The sequence below is a fragment of the Chrysemys picta genome, chromosome 10 (assembly GCF_011386835.1).
Source record: "Chrysemys picta bellii isolate R12L10 chromosome 10, ASM1138683v2, whole genome shotgun sequence".
Taxonomy (NCBI): domain Eukaryota; kingdom Metazoa; phylum Chordata; order Testudines; family Emydidae; genus Chrysemys; species Chrysemys picta.
The window spans coordinates 81,669,278-81,695,682 of record NC_088800.1 but is presented as its reverse complement, the minus strand read 5'-3'; the positions used below and the strand labels follow the sequence as shown (position 1 = coordinate 81,695,682).

General features: G+C 50.5%; 1 protein-coding gene across 1 annotated transcript in view; it reads right to left on the bottom strand.

The window, feature by feature from the left end:
* Positions 1 to 26,405, bottom strand: part of LLGL1 (LLGL scribble cell polarity complex component 1) — a 63,309-nt gene that overhangs the window by 27,632 nt on the left and 9,272 nt on the right. The window contains exon 2 of the mRNA XM_065560205.1: positions 20,462 to 20,559. Within this exon, the coding sequence (XP_065416277.1) occupies positions 20,462 to 20,559 (98 nt within the window). The remainder of the gene's footprint in view (positions 1 to 20,461; positions 20,560 to 26,405) is intronic.

The window sequence follows — 26,405 nt, the reverse complement described above, 5'->3', positions numbered from 1 at the left end:
GACGCGAGGCCCCCCGCACCCTGCCTGTTTAGCCATGACACAGCAATGAAGCCAAAGGTGGTCATTCTTTCGGCAGGATTAGAATGCAGCAATTCCTGAGCCCTACGCACAAAGTCCCCTGGTTAGACCGGCTCAAGCAAAGTCCCACACCGCAGCTGACGGCCTGTGGCGTCCATTTTGGCTCTGTGAGCACACAGCAGACCCAGCCTTCTGCAGGGAGTCAGGCTGGCAGGAGCGGGTTCTTGGGGCAACCACAGATCAAGGTCTGCAGACAACAGCTGATGCAGTCTGGCAAGGTGGCAGTTCCACCCCACTGTCCTGGTCATGGCTAGGCGGGGCAGGGGCTGTCCCCCCCCACCCCACCCCACCAGGGAGCATGTTTGCCTGCTGCAGACAGGCAGACTAGGGCTGCCCAAGGACAGGGGTTCATGCTCCGAGTTGGTCTGGGCAGGGTGAGTCTAGACAGCACTGTCATGCCCCAGACACCCCGCACCCTGGCCCAGCCAGCAGCTGTTCTGGCAGCTTGCCAGGCACCCCAGGGCTGTTCTTCATTTGCATAAGGCAGAGCTGGTTTCCCCAGCCCTGATCTATAGAGAGGCTGCTCACGTCAAGGCCTGCAGCCTTCCCAGGGGCCCCTCTCCAGAGCAGGAGGACCGCCAAGGTCTGCACTGGAGAGCTCTGCTTTCCACAGACAGCCATCTGCAGAGGTTGAGTTCACACACGAGTCTGACTGTAGAAGTGCACGACTGTTTGCGTCCTGCACCCTCAGCCCCACTGCTTCACAGCAGCCAGCACAAGCGCTCTGCCCTTCTCCTCCGGGATCTGCACCTGCTAGAACAGTACCTTAATTTGTCTCGCTGCAGCGAAGGGAGGAAGCTCCTTTAACATCCCTGGGGACGACAGGCACCTGGAACTCAACGAGCACTCCTTAGAGGGCTCACTAGCTCAAAAGCCAGCGTGCTGGGGAACTGTACATATCCAGGTGGGATGGGGTTGAGGCAGATGCCTCCGCAGACACAGGTTTGTCATCAGTCTGCCAGGGAGGACCCACCCGGCTCTGTCTCTGCACCTTGCGAGAGGGTAATAGGGTGGAGATCAGCTCATGGGCCCACAGCGCTGCATTCGCCATCCTCAAGTGTTTATTCTTGCAACATCCAACTTGCTAGTAAAATCCACCCAGCTGGCAACTCGGGAGACCAGAGTTGGCTAGCCCCAGAGCAGGCACCAGGACTGGAAGCAATGCCAGATAGGCCATGCTGCCCTGGTATGCCTCTAGACGGACCAGCTCTCTGGACAAGTGAGTATTTCAGCCTTTAGGTCCATTCAGTCCTTACCCGCACTGCCAACAAAGTGCCAGCTGTCAGACAGTCACAGACCCGCCCACTCACTGGGGTGAGTTTGGATAAGTCGACCCCTGCCTCAGGTAGGCTAAGGCGGAGTCTCTCGGGGAGACTGTCCCATTGCTCACAATGGATCTCCCAGGAGCACTGCAAGTGGCTTAGGGATAGAGAAAGTTGCATTGAGAATGTGACCGCTGGAAAATTCATTCCAATGGTTAATTACCCGTCATTAAAAATTTACATCTTATTTCCAGGCTGTATTTGTCTAGCTTCAACTTCCCGCCATTGGAGCACGTTATACCTTTCTCGGCTAGACTGACAAGCCCATTGGCAAATATTTTCCTCCCCATCAAGTCACCCCTTAACCTTCTCTTTGTTAAGCTAACCAGACCGAACTCCTTGAGGCTATCACCGTAAGACATGCTTTCTAACCCGTTAATCATGCCCACAGCTCTTCTCTGAACAATGCATCAGCATCAGTCTTGAATTGCAGGCAACAAAACTGGACACAGGATTCCAGCCGCAGCTGCGCCAGTGCCCAATACAGAGGTAAAATAACCTCTTCTCCGACTCGAGATTCCCGTTTACACATCCAAGAATCGCACTGGCCCCTTTTTGCCCCAGCGTCGCACTGGGAGCTCCCGTTCAGCTGATTATCCACCACGACCCCCAAATCTTTCAGTCACTGCTTCCCAGAACAGAGCCCCCCGTCCACATCCTGTAAGCACGACCTACATTCTTTGTTCCTAGATGTACACATTTAGCCCTATTTAAATGCATATTGTTTGTTTGTGCCCATCTTAACAAGCAATCCAGATGACTATCAGCAGTCTGGCCTCTTCCTTCTTTACCATTCCACCAATTTTGGTGTCATCTGAAAATCATCACTGAAAGTTTGAGGTTTTCTTTCAGATCACTGATAAGTGTTAAATAGCGTAGGGTCAAGTGCCAATGCCCGCAGAACCCCACTAGAAACAACCTCTTAATGATGAGTCCCCATTTAGAGTTAGATTTTGAGACTTATCAGCCAGCTTTTAACCCATTTAAAATGTGCCATGTTAATTTTACATCATTTTCGTTTTTAATCAAAATGTCATGCAGTACCAGGTCAAATGCCTTACAGAAGTAGATTACAGTGTTACCTTTATCAACCAAACTTGTAATAGAAAAATATATATATAGATCATCAAGCTAATGTAACAATGTATTTTCTGTAAACTCCTGTTAATTGTTATATTTTCCTCTAATTCTTTATTGAGTTCCATATCAGCCACTCCATTATCTTGCTCAGGTTTGATGTCAGACTGTCACACCTATAATTACCTGGATCATACCATTTACCCTTTTTAAATACTGACAACTTTAGCTTTCTTCCAGTTTTCCCCAAGTTCCAACACTTACTGAAAGTCATTAATGATCCTGCAAGCTCCTCGGCCAGCTCTTTTAAATCTCATGGATGCAAGTTATTTAGACCTGATGATTTTAAAATATCTAATTTTCATAGCTGCTGTTTAACATCCTCAAGAGATACTAGTGGAAAGGAAAGTGTTATATTATAGGACTACATCATCTGTGTTTGGGGAAAAACAGAACAGAAATATTTATTAAAACACTTCTGCCTTTTCTACATAATTGCTAATTCTATCATTTTCATCTAGTAATTGACAAATACCATAGTTAGGATTCTTTTTTGTTCCCAATATACTTTTAAAATTCCTCCTTATTGTCCTTAACTCTGCTGGCCATAGATTTCTCCTTGTGTCCCTTTGCTTCCCTTATCAATTTTCTACAATTCCTTACTTCTGATTTATATTCATTGCTATAAACTTTCCCTTCTTCCCCTCTAAACCAGGTCAGGTTTTTATTTATTTTATCCTTGAAGAGGATTTATTTTATCCTTAAAGAGATTATATATACATATATACATATATATACATATATACATATATACACACATATACACATACACACATACACACACACACCCCAGTACAGCCTTCTTCCTCAATTGTGAGATTAAAGAAGCTATTGACTAAGTAGCCAGAAACAAGACTGCTATTCCATTCACTGCAATGAGCCTGTAGAAGTCGGTCTTGGGTATTTAGACTGTGAGCTCTTTGGGGCAGGCACTCACTATATATGTGCAGCGCCCAGCACAACGAGGTCCCGTTTTCAATTGGGCCAGAGATACAAACAGATCAGTACCTACAGGAGCCATTACAAAGAGTACTATGCTAATAGAGCAAGCCTACAGTTTGCAGCAGGGACACTCCAGGATTTATTACCAAATGTTGCCGTCTCTCTAAAGGGCTAACGGGAATAGCAGCCCATAACATGGTTCCCAGAGGATCACCAAGACACGAGCAATCGCTCTGTCCTGGGAGAGAGCTATCGAGTAGCCAAACTGCCATCAGAGACTTAAAGTTTAATCCCAGAGAATTTGCTGCCCTCTCAATCTGAATTAAGGTGTCCCTTTCAGAGACCCCATGACTGTCTGTCACTTGTTTCCAGGGGCATTTCTTGCAGGCTTTAGCTGAGAGCAGCTTGAATGTCTCTCCTTGGCAATTCCCCTCTCTCCATAGGAGCAAAGCGCCCTGTAAGGAGTCCCTTGCTTCTCCTGGTGCCTCCCTTCCTTTCTTTTTGGTTTACCGTGGCCTCCCAGAGCTGTATTCTCTGGAATCCCTCACTAGAGGGTCACCAGGCAACCAGCTGCCTGCTTGCCCGTTGCTCGGAGCAACCACCTCTTCTAACTCCAGACTCCACGCTATGCTTATTCAGCAACTCTCCAGCGCTCGTTTCCTGTCCCAGAAAAACAAAAAGAACTTCTGAAAACACAAGGAAACGGAACGTGAGCAGAAAAATCCAGCGCATCCGAAATGGGGACGCAGCGGCTGGAGGATCTGGGCTCCGGGCTCCTTCCTCGCTCAAGGGCCAGGAGTGCCTCCTTTGCCATGAGGTTCCCCTAGAAGTTTGGGGGTGGGTACAGATTAACTCTTGACTGAACACCAGGACACAGAACCTGGGGTACAGCTGACATGGGAAAGCCGTTCCCCTTGAAGAGGAACATGCTATGCCTAAGGTATTGCAGAGGCTTAGTACAACACAGAATTTCAAGTGTAAATATCCCCAATGCTTGGAGGCAGATTCGGTCAGATCTTCACCAGAGACACTTTCTCCAGACGAGATTCGGCTCAGTTAGTCTGATGTGGGTTTATACAAGGATGGAGGGGACTTGACCCTCCCGCTTTGAAGTTGACCAAAGGGAAGGGGCAGGCTGGAGTCAGAGGCCGCGTTTGGCTTCGTTCCCTGGACCATCTGCACTCGCATGCTATTGTCCTGATTCCATAAAGCGGCAGCCGCTGCGTCCGCAATGCAGCAGGAGCATGGGGAGGAAAGAGGGTGACATGATGAATTTAAGTCACTTTCATAAACTCGTTTCATTGCCCAATTAAAATCCCGAGATGGGGAATCCGATAGGCTGGGTATGTCTGCAATTAGCTTTGCTCCTTTGGGCGCACACAATGGCATTAGCGCTCATGCTCTCTAGGACCCCGAACTTTCCCATGGGTTCATTCTTCCAGCTTTCCTGCTGCAGAGACCAAGCCGCAGTCTACCTGCCGGAGCCATACTACTGCAGTCGCAGGAAGGCAGATTAAGAGAGATTAGTGGCACAGGACCAGCCTGGGCTGGCAGGTCTGGGTTCAAATCCTACCACTAGGGAGCTAGGATCAGCTATGGTCCTGGGAGACATTAGCCCATGTGATAGCAGGACCACACAACTCAGCCCCATCAGTGCTGCCTCTGCCCATTGCAGGACAAGACTGAAAAACACTTCTACAAGGCCAGGCTGCAGCAAAACACCCGAGATCAGGAGTGGGCAAACTGCGGCCCGCGGATTGCATCCAGCCCGTGAGATGTTTTAATCTGGCCCTTGAGCTCCTGCCAGGGACACCAAGCCCGCTCCATTCCGCACAGCTCCCGGAACCAGCGGCATGTCCCCCTCCGGCTCCCACAAGGCTCAAAAACAGACACTAGAGGATGGCAGGAGCGCACGCTCTTGGCCGTGCCATACGTACTGGTTAGGTGCTTGTATGCAGAACCCCGGGTCACTGTGATAGTAACCTGCTGAGTCCCAAGGATTAAGAGACTCCAGCCGTGTCTACACTACAGGTGAACCAGCAGCACGGCTACTGTGCACTAGTGCCGTGGTGCAGACGCACACTACAGCGAGGGAAGGGGCTGTAGTAACTCCACCTCCCCATGTCGGAGAAGACAGAGGCTTTAATGAGGCTGGCTGCAGCTGGAAAGTCAGGGTAACTGTTTTTCAATAAGCTGCCAATACCTAGTAATTAACCACTCCGTGAGAGGAAACAGCCCTGCAATTCCCACTGCTTCACTGAAGGGCGAGGGGAAGGAAAGTAGCCCCAAGACATGGGCTAGAGGGAGGGGGGGGGCGGCGTTCAGATTCCCCCACTCAACTCAGTTTTGTGTGTGGGTTTCAAAGCGGATTAGCAGCCCAGAGAGCAAGGAGGAGCAACTTGGATTCTTAAAAGTAAATGTTTAGTGGCACAGAGCTCGAACACTTCCCATTCCCTTAACCTGTCACACCGAGCCCTTCCGACTCATCCAAGCAGCTGTCACGGATGGAATACAGACGCCCAGAATCAGGAAGTTCCCTGGCTGGAAGCCTAAGCCTGCTGCAAGGCAAAGTGCTCTAGGTAAGTTAGTGGGCTCAGCCCACATTCCTCCTCCCTGCCACCCTCTTCTCGCTCATGAACTGCTGGAGAGCCAGACCCCCCTGGGTATGCACTGCAAACGACCCCAGAATGCTAAGTGCCTGGTTCCCCAACAAGGACCTCTGCCTCCTGCCCACAGGAGAGTCCTGCACAAGGAGCTAGTCCGAGCACTGCAGCTTAGGTTGATTTGCAATAGTATAAACATGCTCCATCTGGGATCAGCTCTACAAAGCTCCCAGCGACAAGTAGCCAGAGCCAGACCGGAACCCCGAGTACCCGGCCAGGCCAGTACAGCCCAAGTACGGTAAACATCCCATTCCTGGGGGGATTACAGCCCTGGCCCGTTGTCGCAGCGTCCTACACTCAAGCACGGACAAAATCAAGCAAGTCTGATAGGTTTCGTCCCCTGGCTCCGTGGGAGTTTGATACAAGGTGCGTTGGCTCGGTGATGCAATAGAACCATGGGCAGCACAGCTGTAGGCACGTGGATTTTGGGAACAGCGACTGCGGCCCAGCCATTTCGTTCCCGTAAATACCCAGAACAGCGTCGCAAGATCCCACGCTCATTCCACCCAGGCCTGGAGATCACAGCCTTGCACTGGAATTGGAAGGAGTCCACTCCCCTGGCAGAGATGCCTCAGACTGGCAGGCGGCTGGTCACGAGAGGGCATAACACTTGTCACTGCATCGCTGCTCCTGACATCTCAGCGCGGCCTCATTCACACCTTGTGCCCACGGGGGAGGCCAGGGTCGCCTTGCACTGGAAGAGCCAGAGTCAAGCAAAGCGTATAATGCCTACCTGACAGCCAGGCTCTAACCCACACCAGCCATCACTCCCAAGAGTCAGTCGTGCATTAGTGGGTGCCCCACATGGCAGACGGGCTCCTAGAACAGCTACCAGCTCTGTCAGCAGCTTGGTACAATTTAGGAGGTTGCACGTAGCATCAGATTCACAGATTATAATGCCAGAAAGGATCAGCATGGTTATCTAGTCCCACCTCCAGTAGGACACAGGTCACAGAACTTCCCCAAAATAATTCCTAGAGCAGATCTCAGAAAAGACATCCTATCTTGATTTTAAAATGGTCAATGATGGAGAATCCACCACAACCCTTGGTGAGTTGCTCCAAAGATTAAATTACTCACTGTTAAAATTTTACACCTGATTTCCAGTCTGAATTTGTCTAGCTTCAACTTCCAACCATTGGAGCAGGTTAGATCTTTCTCTGCTAGATGGAAGAGCCCACTATTAAATATTTGTTCCCCATGTAGATATAGACTAATCAATTCACCCTTTAACCTTCTCTTTGTTAAGCTAAATAGATTGAGCTCCTTGAGTCTGTCACTATAAGGCAGGTTTTTCTAGTCCTTGAATCATTTTTCATGGCTCTACTCTGAATCCGCTCCAATTTATCAACATCATTCATTGTGGACCCTAGATCTGGACACAGTCTTCCCACAGTGGTCGCACCAGTGCCAAAAAGAGATAAAATAACCGCTCTAGCCCTACTCACAATTCCTCAGTTTATGGATCCAAGGACTGCATTAGCCCTTTCCGCCAGCGTCACAGAGTTCATGTTCATTTGATTATCCACCATGACCCCAAGTCTTTTGCAGAGTCACTGCTTCCCAGAAGAGAGTCCCCGCCACCATCCTGTAAGCACGGCCTGCCTTCTTTGTCCTTTGATGTACAACTTTGGCCATATTAAAATACATATTGTTTGCTTGCACTCAGCTTACCAAGCCATCCAGATTGCTCTGTTTCAGTTTCTTGTCCTCTTCATTTATCGCTCCCCCAACTTTGGGGTCATTTGGGAACTTTGGTGATGATTTTATGTTGCTTTCTTCCAGGTCATTGATAAAGGTGTTAAACAGGGTAGGACCCAGCAAGCACAACGCCTGCAGGACCCGACTAGAAACACAACCACATGATCACTCCCCATTTACAGTGACATTGACACCTAGCCGTTAGCTAGGTTTTAAATCCAGTTAACGTGTGCCATGTTAATTTTATATCATTCTTTCATCAAAATGTCATGTGACGCCAAGTCAAATGCCTTACAGAAGTCTAAGTATATTACAGCAACACTACTGCCTTTATCAACCAAACGGGATTCCTTTTTCACAAGCTTGGTTGACGGGAGCTATTCCCCATCAATCCACATTGATTGGAATTAGTTACCTGCCTTAAGTTAATAGAGTCCCATATCAGCCACTCCATTATCTTGCCCAGGATCTATGTCAAACTGTCAGGCCTAGAATTATCAGGATCATCCTGTTTACACTTTTTAAATATTGGCACAAAATTAGCTTTCTTCCAGTCTCCTGGAACTTCCCGTTTTCCAAAAACTTATTAAAAACAAAACCCAAAATTCACAGTCCAATGACTCCTCAGCCAGCTCTTTTAAAACTCTTGGATGAAAGTTATCTGGACCTGGTGATTTAAATAGGTCTAACTTTAGTAGCTGCTGTTTAACGTCCTCCGGAGGTACTAGCAGCACCAAAAGGAAAGAGTGTTATATGGTATGACTACGTTGTTCCCCAACCCCACCCTAGTACAGAACAGAAATATTTATTCAACACTTCTGCCTTTTCCTACACTATTGATGATTCTACCATTTCCATCTAGTAATTGACCAATACCTTTGTTAGTATTCTTTTTGTTGCTAGTATACTTTAAAAACTCCTCCTTATCGTCCTTCTCTCTGCTGGCCATAGATGCCTTTGTGTGTCCAGGGCCGGCCTTAGCAAGAGCGGGGCCCGATTCCTGGGGGCGGGGCTTGCCGTCGGCAGGCCCCGCTCGGGCTGGAGTCGCGGGGTTTGGGGCCGGGCCGGAGCCGCTGGGGCCGGGGCCAGGCCGGACTCGCTCGGCCTGGGCCCGATCCAGAGCCGCCGGGGCCGCTCGGGCTGGGGCCGCTCGGGCCAGCACCCCAGGGCCCGAGCCAGGCCGGGGGTGCTCGGCCGGGGCCGGAGCCGTGGGGCCGGAGCCGGGGGTGCTTGGCCGGCACCGCTCGGCTGGGGCCAGGGCCGGTGCCCCGGGGCCTGAGCCAGAGCCGCCGGGGCCAGGGCCTGAGGTGTTTGGGCCCGGGCCGGGCCGGCGCCCCGGGGCCGGGGACGGAGCCGTGGGGCCGTGCTGGGGGTGCTTGGCCGGGGCCCGGGGCCCGAGCCGGAGCAAGAGCCGCTCGGCCAGGGCTGGTGCCCCGGGGCCTGTGCCAGACTGGAGCCAGAGCCGCCGGGGCCAGGGCCGCTCGGCCAGGGCCGGACTGGGCCCCGCCGCGCCTCCTAGGAGCCCTCTTCGCGCCTCCCCCCCCCACCCCTTACCTGTTGCTGCTGGGCCCCTTTTCAGACTTCCCGCAAACATCTGGGCGGGGGAGGAACAGGGGGCGGAGCATTCAGGGGAGGGGAGGAGTGGACAGCTGCGGGGCCTTCTTAGGCACGGGGCCCAATTCAGCCGAATCGGCTGAATCGGCTTAAAGCCGGCCCTGCGCGTGTCCCTTTGCTTTCCTTATCAATTTTCTACAATTTCTAGCTTCTGATTTCTAGTCGTTACTATCAACTTCCCCTTTCAGCTATGATCTGTGATCAATTCCACTTATCTGTCAAGACAAGGTCTAATATACAACTCTCCTGTGCTGGATGCAACATTGTAATTTAGGAAATTGTCATTTCTAATATTTAGAAATATTAAGTAACCCTCACCTTCACACTAAGCTTTACGGTCAGGAAGGTGTGGAAAAGCCAGACCTGAAAAGCAGGCTGCAGAGTTGCAAAAACAAACAGCTCTTCTCAAAGGGAACCAACCAGCCACTAGCCTGAATAGATGCAGCTCTCTGCAGCATTTTGCAAGCATCTCTGCAAGGAGGAGAGACCAGGCCCCATGAAAAGCCAGGTTGTGGGCTCCAAGAACAGCAGGCACCACAATTAAACTTCTCTTTCCTCCTCTCAGTCTCTCCCCTCCGTCAGGAAAGCAGCAATAAATTAGCACAACCCCTGCAATGCCATCTACATAAATCACCAGCAGTCACCCATTGGTGCCACAACACAGGGCCAGACTTAGCCCCGGTGGATGGGTTTCTGGACTGGCTGCAGTTGACACAGGCCCCAAGCAGAAGGGTGTTTGAGATGCCGTTAGGAAAAGGCTTACGTTGCTCGTCTTACGGTGCCTGAGCCAGGCAAATTCACAAGAGACCTGCCAAGGCTTTAAAAGTCTTGTTCTTTGAGGAACATTTTAAACGCAAGGCTACCTGGCAACTGGATTTGCCACGCGGGTGCATGCTCTCCAGGATGGTGAGTATGGAGAGGTTTTAACCAGCTATGCAGAAACCCAAAGATAAAAGCCAAAACACCCAGGCTTCATTAGGGATTTTGCAGCCCAAGTGTAGGCTCGTCAGAGGGAGCTGCAAATAAATCTAAGCCCTGGACCGTTTCTATTTAAATTCCAATGAGAGTTCTGGACACAAGTATTCCTTCCACCCAACCTGCTACTGCACGTAGGATGACCAGACAGCAAATGTGAAAAATCGGGATGGGGTGTGTGTGTGTGTGTGTGTGTGTGTGTGTGGGGGGGGGGGGGGGGGGGGGATTGTCCCTATAAAATCAAGACATCTGGTCACCTTAACTGCACGAGGCGGGTGCAAGAGAACTCAAAAGTGAAACCCACCAGTCTGTTGTTGGCATTCAAGCCAAGCAAGGTGTCAAAAGACATTCTGCGTAAGTCACTCCCTTTCAGTGCCGCTTTAAAAGGTGTTTTAGTAGCAGATAAGGCAGCATGGGAAAGACCAGCTCAGTTTGAGAGTTCTCTAAAAGCATTTCCTCACTCTTTTTTTATCTGACCTCATTTCCGAGGCTCACTTCACAGCATCCAAATGCCTAACCACACAGGAAAATACAATTGGCAAACAATTTAGAGGAGCCTAATACAAGCAGTGGATTTTATTTTATTTTTTTAAAGACCCAACAGTTTGCATAATCTACTATCTGGCATTTTATCACCTATCGAGAAATCCTCTGCTGTGATAAACTCAGAGTCAGTGAGTGGTGAATTTGCTATACTGCAAGTGTGTCAAACGCTTCAGCGTTCTGCATTTGACATCAGCTGTATCTTTTACAGAGAGAAGCCTGTAAAGCTGGTAATTTATCCAGGCTTAGGAAATGTACTTGTGTTATGCGCTAATGCGATATACACCATCTCACTGTAAGTGTCTCCAACAGGACGGTGCCAGACGCAAGGTGACTGTCCCTCTGCTCAAACTCGTTATCGTCAGCCTCATTCTAAAAATCTGCCTATGCACTCGTTAAAATCCTGACGACTCCTACAGGAATCTTGGCTGGAGCAGCCAGCAGTGCACCAGAGTTAACCAAAAGCTACGTTTCAGTGGGAAGCTTACAACAAATTCCCCCCAATAAAGACAGTGCATGTTAGCAGGAGACATGATCTCTTCAAGGGAGACTGCTCACTCCACAAAGGCAGCCTTCCAGCAAGGGGATGCTTCCAGACTACCACAGTTGGAAGTCCTACAGACGCCACAACAGCAATTAGAGGTTGCCGATGGGAGGAGTTTAATGAGTCCCACGCTGGCAGTTAGCCTATCTGCATTCAGGATCACCAAAGAGCCTTCTGTAGCAGGAATTGGTGAGCTCCCTGAACAGATGGGAAACTGCTAATGCCCTAGTTGAGAAGGGGACATTACAGGGAAAAGGGCTGCTAGGGTTCCAGGACCAGAACTGAAGCCACGTGAGACAGGCAGGAATAAAAATCCAGAAGGAATTTGATCCTCAAAAGACAGCAATCCCATGGCAGCATCTCAAGGAGCATTTGCGGTCTGCTCCCGCTCGACAACATAATGTCCAGCCACCAGGAGGAAGTTGGAGAACCTTTGTCACCTACTTTGCAATTCAACGAGGGACAACCTAGTGCTGCAAGGAATTCGCTCAACAGCACAAGAGAGCGTGCCCTCCAGCCACAGAGCTGGTACAGAAGCAGTGCACACCCCCCCACAGGAGTAACACCACACTAGCTTTAACAGGAACCCCAATGGCAAGAGAGATGCATACTTGTGCCGGAGTGCAGGCGAAGCGCTCATTAAAAGTGACACTATCAGGGAGATTTCCTTATGCTCTCATTATAAACAAGGTGGACTGCTTTGCTTTTCAGACCCCACGCTGGTTACTATTTGCACTTCCCTCAGGTTGGGCATTGGCAGAAAGCCATTAACTGTTGCTTCCAGATTCTCCTGCACACCCCTGCTTTGTTTAGAACTTTGGTTCCATCGTTCTAATGTTTTAAGTCTTAGGTTTGTTTAGTAAAGTTTGGTCAAAATTACCTTTAAGTAATCAAGGTCCCTCAGACACACAGAAGAATGGAGCAGGGACTACAATGAGCAAGAGTTATTCGAGGCCAGTTAAGAGCAAATCTGGTATATAATAGCGTCTCCAGTGGAGATGCAAATACTGCAGTTTCTTTCTGCAGACATCTAGAGCAGCGATCCAACGGTTAGGTGTCACTTGACCATCTGTACAGCTCTATTCTACAGGACCATGGACGCTGGCAACAACTGTACTGGAGCAGGAGGGTTGCAGACGCCCTCCAAAGCCGGGCCGAGCAGATCAGAGAGATGACTGTTGCATAATGAAAGCTTTCCATTGGCTACTGCAGTACAACCACACATACACACACCCCAGACTTTTAACACCTTAAAACCAAAATACATTGAGACTCATTTACTTTAAACACTTCACTCAGCTTAAGTGGGTAAAACAGATGGGTCACTTTCACTTTTACGACTACGCAGTTCCAGCGGCTCATCTGACAGCCCAGGGCATAAAGAAACACAAAACACTTTTCATGGTAATTGTGTCTGGGGAAAGTTTCCACGTTCAGTGTTCTCTTTTGTCAAGCCCGGGCACACACGCATCCTGCCAGTACTTTAATGTCCGGGGGAGAGTGAAGAGTTAATAGCAATGCCTAAAAGCACTCGAGCTAAGCAGTAATATAGGGAATGTAAAGTTTTTAATAGTCCTGGGGTAGATCCCTTGAATTCACCACACACAAGTGCCCCACAGATCCATGTACCCGAAGAGGAGAGCTCTGAGCTCTCCTCCCTTCCCCCCAGTGTCAACATTATCCACAGCGGTGCTCGTTTGCATCACGCTGTGGTTTGCGCAGCTACTGTTCTACATTTCACAGCAACGCTGGAGCCAGTTGTAGGAGTTTAAAGCCTGAGCTCAAAACAGTGTCAGAGCCGCCTGCCACGCTGCTAATGCTCCAGGGCTGCGTGAAGTGCTGAAACCACACCCCCAGAGCGGCCTTTTTTACTGCCGGTGTTTGCACTAGCTTTGCCCCCCTGGCATTCCCCCACCATTTCATTATTCCTTGTACAGCTTCACCGGCAGCAGCTCAAGAGCGAGCCTCCCTATGCCCTGGGTAAGCTGAGCCACAGTGGGTAAGACCACCAGCGCCCTTTCCACCCCGGCACTGCCAGTGGAGAAGTTAAGTTACATGCTATCGGAGGGGAAACCTGCCCTCAAATACAGGGGGTTCCGACGGATAACCAGGCTGCCTAGGGACCACCTCGGGTCAGAATTATTCAGAAAGTGACAAGTATTCTTGCAGGACCAAGCCATCGACATCTGCTTTCAACAATAAGCCTTATCCGCTGAAGGTGAATTAGCAGTAAGTTGCCGGCCAATGAGCGGAGTCTCCCAGACACAAGTCCAGGTGTGATCTCTTGTAACAGGGTGCAATAGGTGTACAACACCCAGAAGAGGTCATTCCTCCTCCCTCCCCCACCAGTCAGGGTTTTAAGGGGTTAACACCAGACGTGTGACAGGGGCCAGCGTTCACCATTCCACTAGTTACTGCTAGTGAATCATTTGGAGCACCTGACGTAGGTTTAGCCTCATCTACAGGACAGCCGTGGTGTGTCACCAGATAGGGAGGCAGCAAGACAGGAGGGCATCCAACAAAGGTCTGTTTCTGTCCTCACAAGCAGGCTTGCACGGGTCACTAACAGGTACCGCTAACCGAGGTAACTAGAGGCAACTGAAGTCTAGTCTCCCTGTGCCAATGGACACAGCTGCATTGTTCTCTTGGCTACACAAGGCTAAGAAGGCTTCCAGTAGCTCCCTCTACCCCACTGCAGTCCCAGAAGGAGAGCAGTCCTCTGGGAACAGCCCCTGGAGAAGGGAAAGGCCGTTGTGAACTGGAATGACAGGCTTCCTTAATGGCACACAGCAGCACTAGACAAAGCCCAGGTATGTATCCAGATTCATTGGAATTTAGCAGCCTCCTGACAATACCTCAAGCCACTGGGGGTAGAAACTAGCCTTGCCCAAGCCCCAGTAGGAAGAGACTGATTTAAGCTATTTCTGCCTCCACGTCAGGCTAGGAGAGTCACCCATAGCCCCCACATCAAGGGCTTTCCCTCCGAGTGCTGAAGTCACTGCTGCATGGCCTTGGCCCCAGTGCCTTCAATCGTTGGATGGCCAGCGATGAAGGGTTGATCCAGCCACCCATTCCCCAACCTCAACGAAGTCTCCCCCGGGCACCTCTCTCTGCAGAAAGAGCTTAACAGTCATCCAGGGATCACAGGTTGCCGATCCCAATGTAGAACAAGCCCCCCCTTGGAGGAGTCTGCTGGGAGGGGGCTGCAGCTTTCTAAAGCGGAGTTGCTGTGGGAGGAGGGGAAGCTGGAACCCAGTTCTCCAATGGAGCCAGTCCGAGTGAAAACCAGGCCCCTGCATTTCAGCATACGCAGCTTGTTTCTTTGGCCAACTCAGGAGGAACGGATTGTTTTGGAACAAAATCGGACAATTAAACAGCAATAAGTCACCAGGACCAGATGGGATTCACCCGAGACTTCTGAAGGAACTCAAATATGAAATTGAAGAACTGTGGTATGTAACCTATTGCTTAAATCAGCCTCTGTACCGGATAACTGGAGGACAAATGAAATGCCGATTAAAAAAAAAGGGGGGGGGGGCAATTACAAGCCAATAAACCTATCATCAGTACCAAGAAATTGGCTGAAACTATAATAAAAGGACAGAATTATCAGACATAAGACGACAACAATTTGTTGGACAAGAGTCAACAGGGTTTTTGTAAAAGGAAATCATGCCTCACCAATCTATTAGAATTCTTTGATGGGGTCAAACATGTGGACAAGGGTGATCCAGTGGATACAGTGTACTTGGACTTTCAGAAAGCCTTTGACAAGGTCCTTCACCAAAGGCTCTGAAACAAGAAGTAAGCAGTCATGGGATATGTGTGAAGGTCTTCTTATGGATCAGTAATTGGTTAAAAGATAGGAAAAAAGGGTAGGAATAAATGGGCAGTTTTCACAGTGGAGAAGTAAATAGCGGCATCCCCCAAGGATCTGTACTGGGACCAGTGCTGGTCAACATTCATAAATGATCTGGAAAGGGGGGCAGACCGTGAGGTGGTGAAGTTTGCAGAGGAGAACTATCTTGAGTAATTTTGTAAGTCCAAAGCTGACCGCGAGGAGTTACAAAAGAGATCTCTCAAAACTGGGTGACTGGGCAACAAAATGGCAGATGAAATTGACTGTTGCTAATTGCAAAGCAATGCACGTGGGATTTTTTTTTCCCCAAAACGATACATACAAAATGGAGTCTAAATCAGTTGTTACCACACGAGAAAGAACTTTGAGTCATTGTGGATAGTTCTCTGAAAACATCTGGTCAATGTACAGTGGCAGTCAAAAAAAAAAAAAAAAAAAAAAAGCTAACCATGTTAGGAACCATTAGGAAAGGGATAGTAGATAAGACAGTAAATAAAATGCCACTATATAAATCCATGGGACACTGATGCTTTGAATACTGCATGCAGACTTGGTCACTCCATCTCAAAGAAGATCTCACAATTGGCAAAGGTACCGAGAAGGGCAACAAAAATGATCAGGGGGATGGAACAGCTTCCATAGGAGAGACTGAAGAGCCTCAGCTGGAACAGAGACAGCTGGGGGGGTGGGGAGAGGAGGGAGGGAAGAGGATAGACGTCTATAAAATCATGACTGGTGTGGAGAAAGCAAACAGGGAAGCGTTCTCTACCCCTTCACATAACACAAGAACCAGGGGTCCCAATTCAATTGATAAGCAGCAGGTTTAAAACAAAAAGGGAAAGAAACAGTTGGTGCAGCCGGTGGTTAGTTAGGACGTTGCTTCCACCCGTTGCTCTGAGCTAGCAGGCGCTGACCCTCCTGGACTGAGCTCTTGAAGTGGGCTTGGAGATTGGGAGCAAGGGGAATGGGAAGCCGCTCACTTTGTCTAAGTTATCCACTGCCACCGGCAGACGTTCAGTCTTACCCAACTGAGGCGATTCCTTGCTGGGTACAATCCACCCAGCCGATGCTAAAGCGGCTCTAGCCAGCCCTGTCGAAAGCAATAGCTTCAGATACAGGCTACGTGACCTGGCAACGGTGGCTTTGCTGTGGCGGTGAAGAGAGGACCTTTTATGCTGCTAACCCTAACCAGGATGGAGCGAGAGGAAAAGGCACTGAGGCCGCCCCTGCCTAGTTATTCGTACTGTTACTGCACGTCACCCCGTAGGGATGCACAGCATAGAATAGAGACGGTCCCTGCCCCAAGGAGCATCTGTGCTCCTAGATCAGTTTTGTACAACTGGGACCTGGGAGGGGGTCGAGTTGCCAGGGCAACGTATTGGTGCCAACACACACACACACACACACACACACACACACACACACACACACACACACACACACACAGTCTGTTGTGCCTGTCAACTAAGCTCTCCACTCCGGGGACAAACAGAGCCATCTTCTGGCTGCGTGGCCAGCGACATCGCAGCTGGGCCGGCATTCAGGCCTGGTGCACAATGGAAAGAAATGCCAGCTTTGTGCTAGGACGCTGAATAAAGGGAGCTCCTCTCGGGTGCGCACACAGCGACTGGGTCTTCGATTTCCTCCCCCCTCCCGTGCAGAGAGGCTGCAGTGGCGCCGGGAGGAGATTCTACGGCTAGGACAGGCCAGGGAAGGGCCAGCTCTGCACCTTGTCCTGTCCGGCACGTCCGACTGATTTCCGACTAACACCCCCTCGCATTCCTGTGGAGCGGGACCCGGAGAACAGGGCCTCAAAACCCCTGGGACAAATTGATTCCTGGCCTGCAGCCAGAAAGCCCTCTGAAGTCCCTCCACACAGCAAGCAACAAAGGACGCTCTCTGCCAGGCCTCGCAGAACTTGCCAGCTCCCCTCTCCTCTGAGGGGCTTTGGCTACGTGCAGCAGACTGGTCAAGGATGCCCTGGATACAATGGGTCAGCTCCCCGCCCCCACGCCCACAACGGCTCAAAACAGACGCTTGATTCAGGGGCAGCCAGTTAGCCTCAGAGCTGGGAAAGGCCCTTCCCCAAAGGGTCCCTGTAAGACTGCATCCTAATTCCCTGAAAACGCCAGCCTAAGTCACTAGGCTGCTGTCCAGGGCGTCCCTCCTCTGCATAGCGGCATCCCTGCGAGAGATGTGCTGGTAGACCGCATGCAGATACCCCATTTCTAAGGCTGTGGTTTGGGCCCATGTCTTGCCTCTAGAGAGGAGTCTTTCCTCTGCACTGGAGAAAAAAAAAAAAAAAAAAAACAAAAAAACAGGGTATTTGCTAAGAAGTGTTGTCCGAGCCCTGCGTGATGCACAAGAATCGGGTGGGCCTCAGCATTTAACTGATTGCAGTTTAAGCTGGATGTACGTGTATTATTTTTTCAGAGAGAAATCCAGCTCCTAATTGGACACAGACTTGTGCACTCCATGCATGGACACATTTATTATTTGTATCAACGTAGCACTTATGAGCCCGCCATGGGTCAGCACCCCACTGTGCTAGGCCCTGTACAAACAGAACACACACACACACACACACACACACACAAAAAACACCCACAGTTCCTGCCCCCGAAGTCCTGCCAATCTATGTAGAACCCAGATCTCCAGCTCAGTACCTTATCCACCAGACCTTGCTGTCTAATAACTCTGCCCTATTTGTCCGGGGGAGAGGGCCCACTTGGCGGGCTAGTGGTCCCCATTTCAGGTTCGCCTTCCCCACCGATTGTTTGCAGAGGTGGAAGAACAAAAAGACAAACACTGGGCAAGGAGCTTTAAACACCAAGTACCTGGCACCCCAGCTGGCAGCTGGCCCAGTGTGTCCCCACCAGCCTTGCTCTCCCCAACCACCTCTGCAATTTGCCATCCTCAGCCTGCAATTTGTGCTCCTTAAATAACCCCCTGGACTGAAGGTTTGTTGGAGGAGGAGGAGGAAGAAACAGACACATCTGCTCCTTCTCCAGTGGGATCCAGGAATGTCAGTTTTGAGTGCCTGATCTGCCGTTTCCCCTGGGCACCGCTCCACGGCGAGCGATGACACCACGTCTACTTAGAGCGGAGGTGGACTCCATTCATAAGTCAGATGCCGTATTTTTGGAAGATTGAGCAAGTTCAGCTGTTTCCTTCCCCACCCCTTGGGAATGAGGAGTTTGGAGAACACACACACACACACACACACCCCGGATTCAGTTCTCCATGGAGAGATCCCCGATGCCCAGGGAAAGCTATAACCAGGTTATGCTAACAGGGCAGGCTTGTGCTTGAAGTGAGGGGTCGCAGAGAGGCGTTTGGTTTGCCACACTTGAAGGAAATCCAAGAGCTTCAATGAGGTTGCCCCTTTGGCTCACATGGGCACAGTTTTACCCTGTCCATTAAGGGCAGAAAGTAGCACCATGGCAGGAAAGCCACTGCCACCACGGTTGGAGGCAGGAGGAGAGCACAGGATGGCAAGGCTCGCTGGCATCAGACGCGAGGCTGCCGTTTGGTCACTGTCTCCACGTCTGCCCCTACTCACAAGCTGGTTTCTATGACCACTTTGCCAAGCCAAGGCCCATACACGGCCATTCAGCTATTTACCAGAGGGCCGGTTGCTAGGCACGGAGTAGGAAACATGCTAGAAGAGGAAAAAGCCATGCTCCTACTGAGAGCTGGAGGATCAACTCTGAGTCACTGCTCTGCACAGACAGCTGAGTGCAGAGGCTGGAATCTTGGCAAGACCTATTTGCAGCAACACCCATGCAGGGAGAGGGCGGGCGCTCCCACCCGCCCACCCTATCTGGAGCACAAGCAGCCTTCCCCTCCCCCACCCCACCCTCAAACTTGGCCCATGCAGCCGTGACTTCACTTCCCATCCCCAAGGCGTGGTGACTAACCCTTACGGAACAACACCCCTGGGAAGCAGGTAAACACCATCATCCCTGCTTAACAGATGGGGAAAACTAGAGGCACAAGCGAGGACCCATGAACAGAAGGGATCAGTGTCAGAACTAAGAGGTCCTGGGCTCCAGTTCTGTGCTCCAACCACTACCTCCAATGTGGGCACCTGGAGAGGTAATAGGTTAAGCTCTACATACACCCCCTCCACACATACACCTTTCCCAGATGCTGGCTGTCCTCCCACCCACCTCGAGCCACTCTGCTCCACCTCCGTCCCCTCCACTCTTGCCTGCCAAAAAAGGTGGGAACAGAACGGCACGCTTGTTTTCCAAGTTTTAGATGCGTATAAACAACCCACACCCACAAGAAGCCGGGTACTAGCAAACTCGCGTGCACAGCAAGAACCCACCCATTCGCAGTGGGTTACAATGCTCACGACACAGTCTAGCCTTGCTTCCAAGAGGGCTCTGCAGCCTTCGGCCCTGGGTGGGCACCGAAGTGAAGCAGTTAATCCAGGTCTTAAGCTTGGTTGCGATCATTGCTGTGAGATTTTGCAGAGACAAGTAACTCAAAGTTCCATGTTGTAAGCCTGAATTTTCACTCTCATCTGGACAATGCAATCAGCCAGGGTCTGAGACCCAGGACATCCGCTGGGAAGCTCACAATACTCGAGGCTATTTCATGGGAGAAGAAACCCCACTTTCCCGACCAACACTACAGGCTCTCAGCCAGAGGTTCCAGTTTTCAAAGCCGCAGATGAGCTACTGAATCGAGATCAGCTGCCATATTAATCCCGGAACCGCAGTGGGCTGAGCTGAAATACAGCCCTCGCGTAGAGTGGTCCCAACACCTTCCTGAGCCAGTAAGGAATGCTTCTACCAAGTCAAGGCTGGATCACCCCCCGCAGGTCCCAGCTGTTTGGCCTGCAAGGTATCTTGAGACACCATACGAAATGCTTAGCTAGCACCTACCAAGGTGAACAGAGAAGACCAAGCCAGTGTCTACAGTTAGCCAAAGAGTTCGAATGAGACCAACACAACACCGGAGCCATGTGCAGCGGCCACATCAGGCCCATTTGTAGCTACAGCGAGTTTGCCCCCCAGCTGGCAGGAGGTGACCCTACCTTCCGCCCTTCTCCAGAGAGTCCTGGAAAGGATACACTTTCACAGCTCCCGATTTGGTGCCAACGGCCATAATTCGCAGCTTGGGGTCGTAGGCCAGAGAGCTCGGCTGGTTGGGGAACCCATGTTCCACGGTCTAGGAGGAAGACAAGAGAAACGAGACAGCGTCACATGCCACGGAGTTCAGCGGTGCGAGGCGGACTCGCTTGTAGCCCCCAGAGATGGTTACACGGGGCCCATCCCAAAGCTTTCGGCCGGTGCTGCCTCCATAGGCTTGGACAGCGCATGCAAAAAAGAAGTTCAGTTGCATCCCTATTTACAGGGCCCAAGAAGATCTCACAATTTACATGCCACCCTTCCCTGCAATGCTGGGGAGAAGGGGGAGGGACTCTCGCTCACTTGCTGCTCAGAGACTGACTCCCCCTTGAGCACCTGCCTGAACGCCTTTTTCACGGGATGTGCCGGCGGTGCCAGGCAGTTCTGTTGCCCCATTGCCCAGGGGGGCTAAGCAAGGACCACACCCGCTATAACCTCATCTAACATTTCTAGCCCTTGGCCAAGCCTGAGCCTTGGCATTGTCTGAAAACAGGCAGACCTCGCCTTCCCTGCTCCTCAGAGAAGGACTTGTGACTCAGAGCTCAGCCAAGGATCAGGGCCCACTGGGCTTGGCACGGTCCAGAACGTGGGAAGCCGGGCCCTGCCCCAGACTGGCAGGAGCATTACAGGGAGACAGTAGGTCCAAGCTCCACACAGCTTGTAAACTGCAGCCAAATTTAAGAGCCGCAGCTCAAGACCCCTTGCAGCTACCAAGCCTGGAATAACCAAGTGAGCGGGGGCTGGCCAATCACAGTGCGTCCCACTGTGCGTCCCACTGCGTCTCATCAAAGCCTTTCAAACAGCCTGCGTGAGCCTTAACCGGGAGGGCAGCGCCGGATTTGCCGTGGCTCCGGCCCAAGCCTGGTCTTTGCAGCTAGGATTCCCTATAAAAGCAGCCCTGGATAGACAGCCCCACTCCTTAGACTGCTGGCGGTCTTCTATTACTGGCCACAGCTTCCTTTCAGGAAGGTTAATAAGAGTCGACGCAGCCCACGCAGTGCAGGTGCAGCCTCCCTTAGCGCTGCTCCCACCCCAGTGGCCTCCTGGAAGGCCACGTTTTAGGAGAAGTGGAAGGGAGGAAGAAGAGAAAAGATTAATCAGGCTTGGCTGGAAGAGCCGCCTGGAGCAACCGCTCCCTCCCACCTCCCCTAAGCAGTCCCAGCAGCGCTCCATCCAAGGACTGGGGTTTTTGTTTTGTTTTTTTTCCCAGGACCAACGTGCAAGTATCCGAATTCCAGCTACGTCTCAAGTGTCAGGGTCAATCTGAGCTCAGTACAGGAAGAGAATGAATCTTCGCTCTCGCTCAGCAAACACTCCCCGCTTCCCCTTGGCGATCAGTGTGCAGCTCTGAACGCGACCACCCAGGGAATATATTCCTCACGCCTGCAGCCGAGCAGAGGTGGGCAGTGGGATATGGGCATTCTACTTGGTACCCGCAACCAGAGCTAGGGGACAGCCCAGCATAAAGGCTGGCTAGAGGGAGGACCCCTCTTAGCAACTGGATCTAGATTATTGGATGAACTTCAATCCACTTGCCAACTCAGAGAAACAGAGGCTGTTTTTGCATCGAAAGTGTTCCTAACGGACAAGTTCTCCAGGAAGGGATGTCAGCAAGAGACCCTATTACAGGCTCAGCGTACAGACCAGTTAATTCCTCCTACCCAGAGTGAAGGAAGCTCATTCCAGCTCCGGCACCCCTTTCCCTAATGCTCACAGACAGGACCCATCTCCCCAAGCAGGGGCATTGAATACTGGGCATTTCCAAGGCCCCTCACGCAGAAGGCTCTCCCCAGTGCTTCACAACTGGCTCTAGGAATAAGGCCATGTCTATACGCACATGCCGCTGCATGAAGCGGCAGAAGCTCTCCCGCCAATATGGCGGCATGCACACGAACGCTTATGTCGGTGAAACTTACATCGCTCGGGGGGGGGGGGGGGCACAGTCACACCCCTGAGTGATATAAGTTTTGCTGACACAGGTTGTGGTGTAAACATAGCCATAGTGTCACCATATGGTCTGTAGGATCTTCCCAACTGCACCTTCCACACACATACTCTTAACCCTTGCGTCCACTTAGCGGATCTTAACCTCCTGCTTCCTCGTGGCTGCTGTGGGCGACAGATGTTCCAAGTGCCCCTTTTAATGCCAAAGTATTTTCTCCAACGGTACGTAGCAGGGAGTTAGAGGAGGACCCGACTACGGATGCTCTTGTACAAAAGAAAGGCCAGGAAAAAAAAAAACGTTTTTTTTGTAAACTTACAGTCCAAGGACAACTAAACCTTTAAATACATGATCAGACTGTAACAAGGCAGCTTGAGAGGTAGTGGGAGAAGTTTGCCAGAAGCCAGTCAGAGGATGGCTGGGCAAAAACCCTTGAGAAATCAGTCATCAGCCCCATCTGAAACATACGACTTGTTCTGAAGACAATGCACTGCAGAGACACCAACTGCAGCACCCCCAAATAGGGGCCCCCTGAAATCGTGGCCCACACGGTTACTCTGCAAAGTAGCAACACAGAACAGATTCAGGATCTGGTCATGGTAAGTACGAATCGTAAAAAGCGCTGATTTGCTAGTGCTATTCTGGCATTTAGAGACCAACAGCTCTCTTTACGTGCAAGATATTCTGAAACAGCACCACACAAGGTTAGGGGAAAGACTCTGAAATGCCATGGGAACAACGCAACGCTCTAGCTCGACGAAGACCAGGTTTGGGGACTGGGTCTATATGACAGCAAGGGCTTCACACCCTGGACAGAGGGACACCTTGTCACCTTGCACTGAGGATGCACTGGACATGATACCACTACAATTCTCTTGGGAACAGGGCTGGGACCAGCACTAAAGTTTGCCACATTTTCAAGTGGAGAGTTCCAGTGAATAGCCGTCAGGCAAAGGCGATCCAGGGAGCAGGGCATGGGTATCCTCTCTCCCACCCTGAAAGACAGCAATCGGATAGCTCTGAAAGACTTGGGTGCCAAGTATCAGAGGGGTAGCGGTGTTAGTCTGGATCTGTAAAAAGCAACAGAGAGTCCTGTGGCACCTTTAAGACTAACCAATGTATTGGAGCCTAAGCTTTCGTGGGTGAATACCCACTTCGTCAGACGCATGGGTGCCAATGTTACTCCTCCTGCGGGGGACTCCATCACCAAGCCAGACAGCTCTAGGCTCCCTGTCGTCATGCCACCCTGGCCGGTCAGATTTCTTAAGCTATGCAGGGCAGGGCCTGGTGACTGCATGGATGAGACCAAGGAAAACAGATTCTGCGGCCGATAGCATTGGCTGTTAACGTGGTTGCCACTGCTCAGAGTCAGTACTGCACCCACTGGCCTAGGCTGAAGACACAGTGCATGGGAGGAAGAAGGGGACAGGAGAGGAGTCACCGAGTATGAAGCAAGGGTTTGGAATGCAGGCTCCTTGGAGCTAGACGAGAGCCAGCCGACCCGCCATTCAGCCCCAGGGCTCTGTACTAACCACATTCCCTCTGCACCTTCCAGCCAAGGGCCTCTAGTGCTTTGCAGCCATCAGTTTGCCCCCAGCCCCTCTGGGATGTAGGGCTCCATTCTGTAAGTGGGGATACACCAAAGAGAGGCTAAGTGACTTGCCAAAGGTCTCAAAGTGAGTAAGTGGCTGAGCCAGGAGAGGTTTCAGAGTAGCAGCCGTGTTAGTCTGTATCCGCAAAAAGAAGAACAGGAGGACTTGTGGCACCTTAGAGACTAACAAGTTTATTAGAGCATAAGCTTTCGTGGACTATAGCCCACTTCTTCGGATGCATATAGAATGGAACATATATTGAGGAGATATATATACACACATACAGAGAGCATAAACAGGTGGGAGTTGTCTTACCACCTCTGAGAGGCCAATTAATTAAGAGAAAAAAACTTTTGAAGTGATAATCAAGCTAGCCCAGCACAGACAGACAGTTAGATAACAAGTGTGAGAATACTTACAAGGGGAGATAGATTTCAATGTTTGTAATGGCCCAACCATTCCCAGTCCTTATTCAAACCGGAGTTGATTGTGTCTATCAAGCATTCTTAAAACTACAATACCCACCTGCTGAAGTGAAAAAACAGATTGACAGAGCCAGACGAGTACCCAGAAGTCACCTCCTACAAGACAGGCCCAACAAAGAAAATAACAGAACACCGCTAGCTGTCACCTTCAGCCCCCAACTAAAACCTCTCCAGCGCATCATCAGAGATCTACAACCTATCCTGAAAGATGATCCTTTACTCTCACAGATCTTGGGAGACAGACCTGTCCTCGCTTACAGACAACCCCCCAACCTAAAGCAAATACTCACCCGCAACCACACATCACTGAACAAAACCACTAACCCAGGAACCTATCCTTGTAACAAACCCCGATGTCAACTCTGTCCACATATCTATTCCAGTGACATCATCATAGGACCTAATCACATCAGCCATACCATCAGGGGCTCGTTCACCTGCACATCTACCAATGTGATATATGCCATCATGTGCCAGCAATGCCCCTCTGCCATGTACATTGGCCAAACCGGACAGTCTCTACGCAAAAGAATTAATGGACACAAATCTGACATCAGGAATCAAAATACTCAAAAACCAGTGGGAGAACACTTTAACCTGTCTGGTCATTCAGTGACAGACCTGCGGGTGGCTATATTACAACAGAAAAACTTCAAAAACAGACTCCAACGAGAAACTGCTGAGCTAGAATTGATATGCAAACTAGACACAATCAACTCCGGTTTGAATAAGGACTGGGAATGGTTGGGCCATTACAAACATTGAAATCTATCTCCCCTTGTAAGTATTCTCACACTTGTTATCTAACTGTCTGTCTGTGCTGGGCTAGCTTGATTATCACTTCAAAAGTTTTTTTCTCTTAATTAATTGGCCTCTCAGAGGTGGTAAGACAACTCCCACCTGTTTATGCTCTCTGTATGTGTGTATATATATCTCCTCAATATATGTTCCATTCTATATGCATCCGAAGAAGTGGGCTATAGTCCACGAAAGCTTATGCTCTAATAAACTTGTTAGTCTCTAAGGTGCCACAAGTCCTCCTGTTCTTCTTTTTGAGCCAGGAGAGTCTTTGCTTTAACTACTAGGCTGTTTTGCCAGCAGAGGAGCTCCAACACATGGGCTGGAGATAGCCAGCGTAGGACACCAACGAGCTACTCACAGGTAGCGAGTGACATTTACAGTCTTCAACACCCGCTCTCACAGGGGAAGCGTCACCCACAGTCTAGGTTGGGAACAGCGTCCGAGGTCATAGGTCAGCATGAGCGCTAGGAATTCAACCCAGCTCTCCCAAGTCCCTTGCACAAGGAAATTCTTTGTTCCTGACAAGACACTGCACAGTCATAAGGGGTGACTGGAGGGGAAACATTCACAAATCTCCTACATCAAGGGCTACGGGATCCCCTGAGTCCACACAGGACAGAAAGGATTTGATATCACAGCTGAAATAAAACGGGTATGCAGTTCCCTCTATAACTGGAGGCTTCACCTCCGACTCCCCGAGAGGGGAATGGCACACAGTGGTTAGGCCCCAGAAGACCCAGGTTCAATTCCTTGCTCTGCTACAGACTTCCTGTGCAACCTTGGGCAAGTCACTTTGTCTGTGCACCATCTATATAATGGTTATTAATATTTCCCTACCTGCAAGGACAGATGCATGAAAGACTGCAAGGCGCTCAGATATTATGGGACTGGGGATCATATAAGCCCCTAAGACACATCACTGCATAGAGCAGGGATGGGAAAACTTTTTGGCTCAATGGCCACATCTGGGTATAGAAGTTGTATGGCAGGCCATGAATGCACACGAAATTGGGATTGGGATGCGGGGGGAGGGCTCTGGCCAGGGGTGCAGGCTCTGGACTGGGAT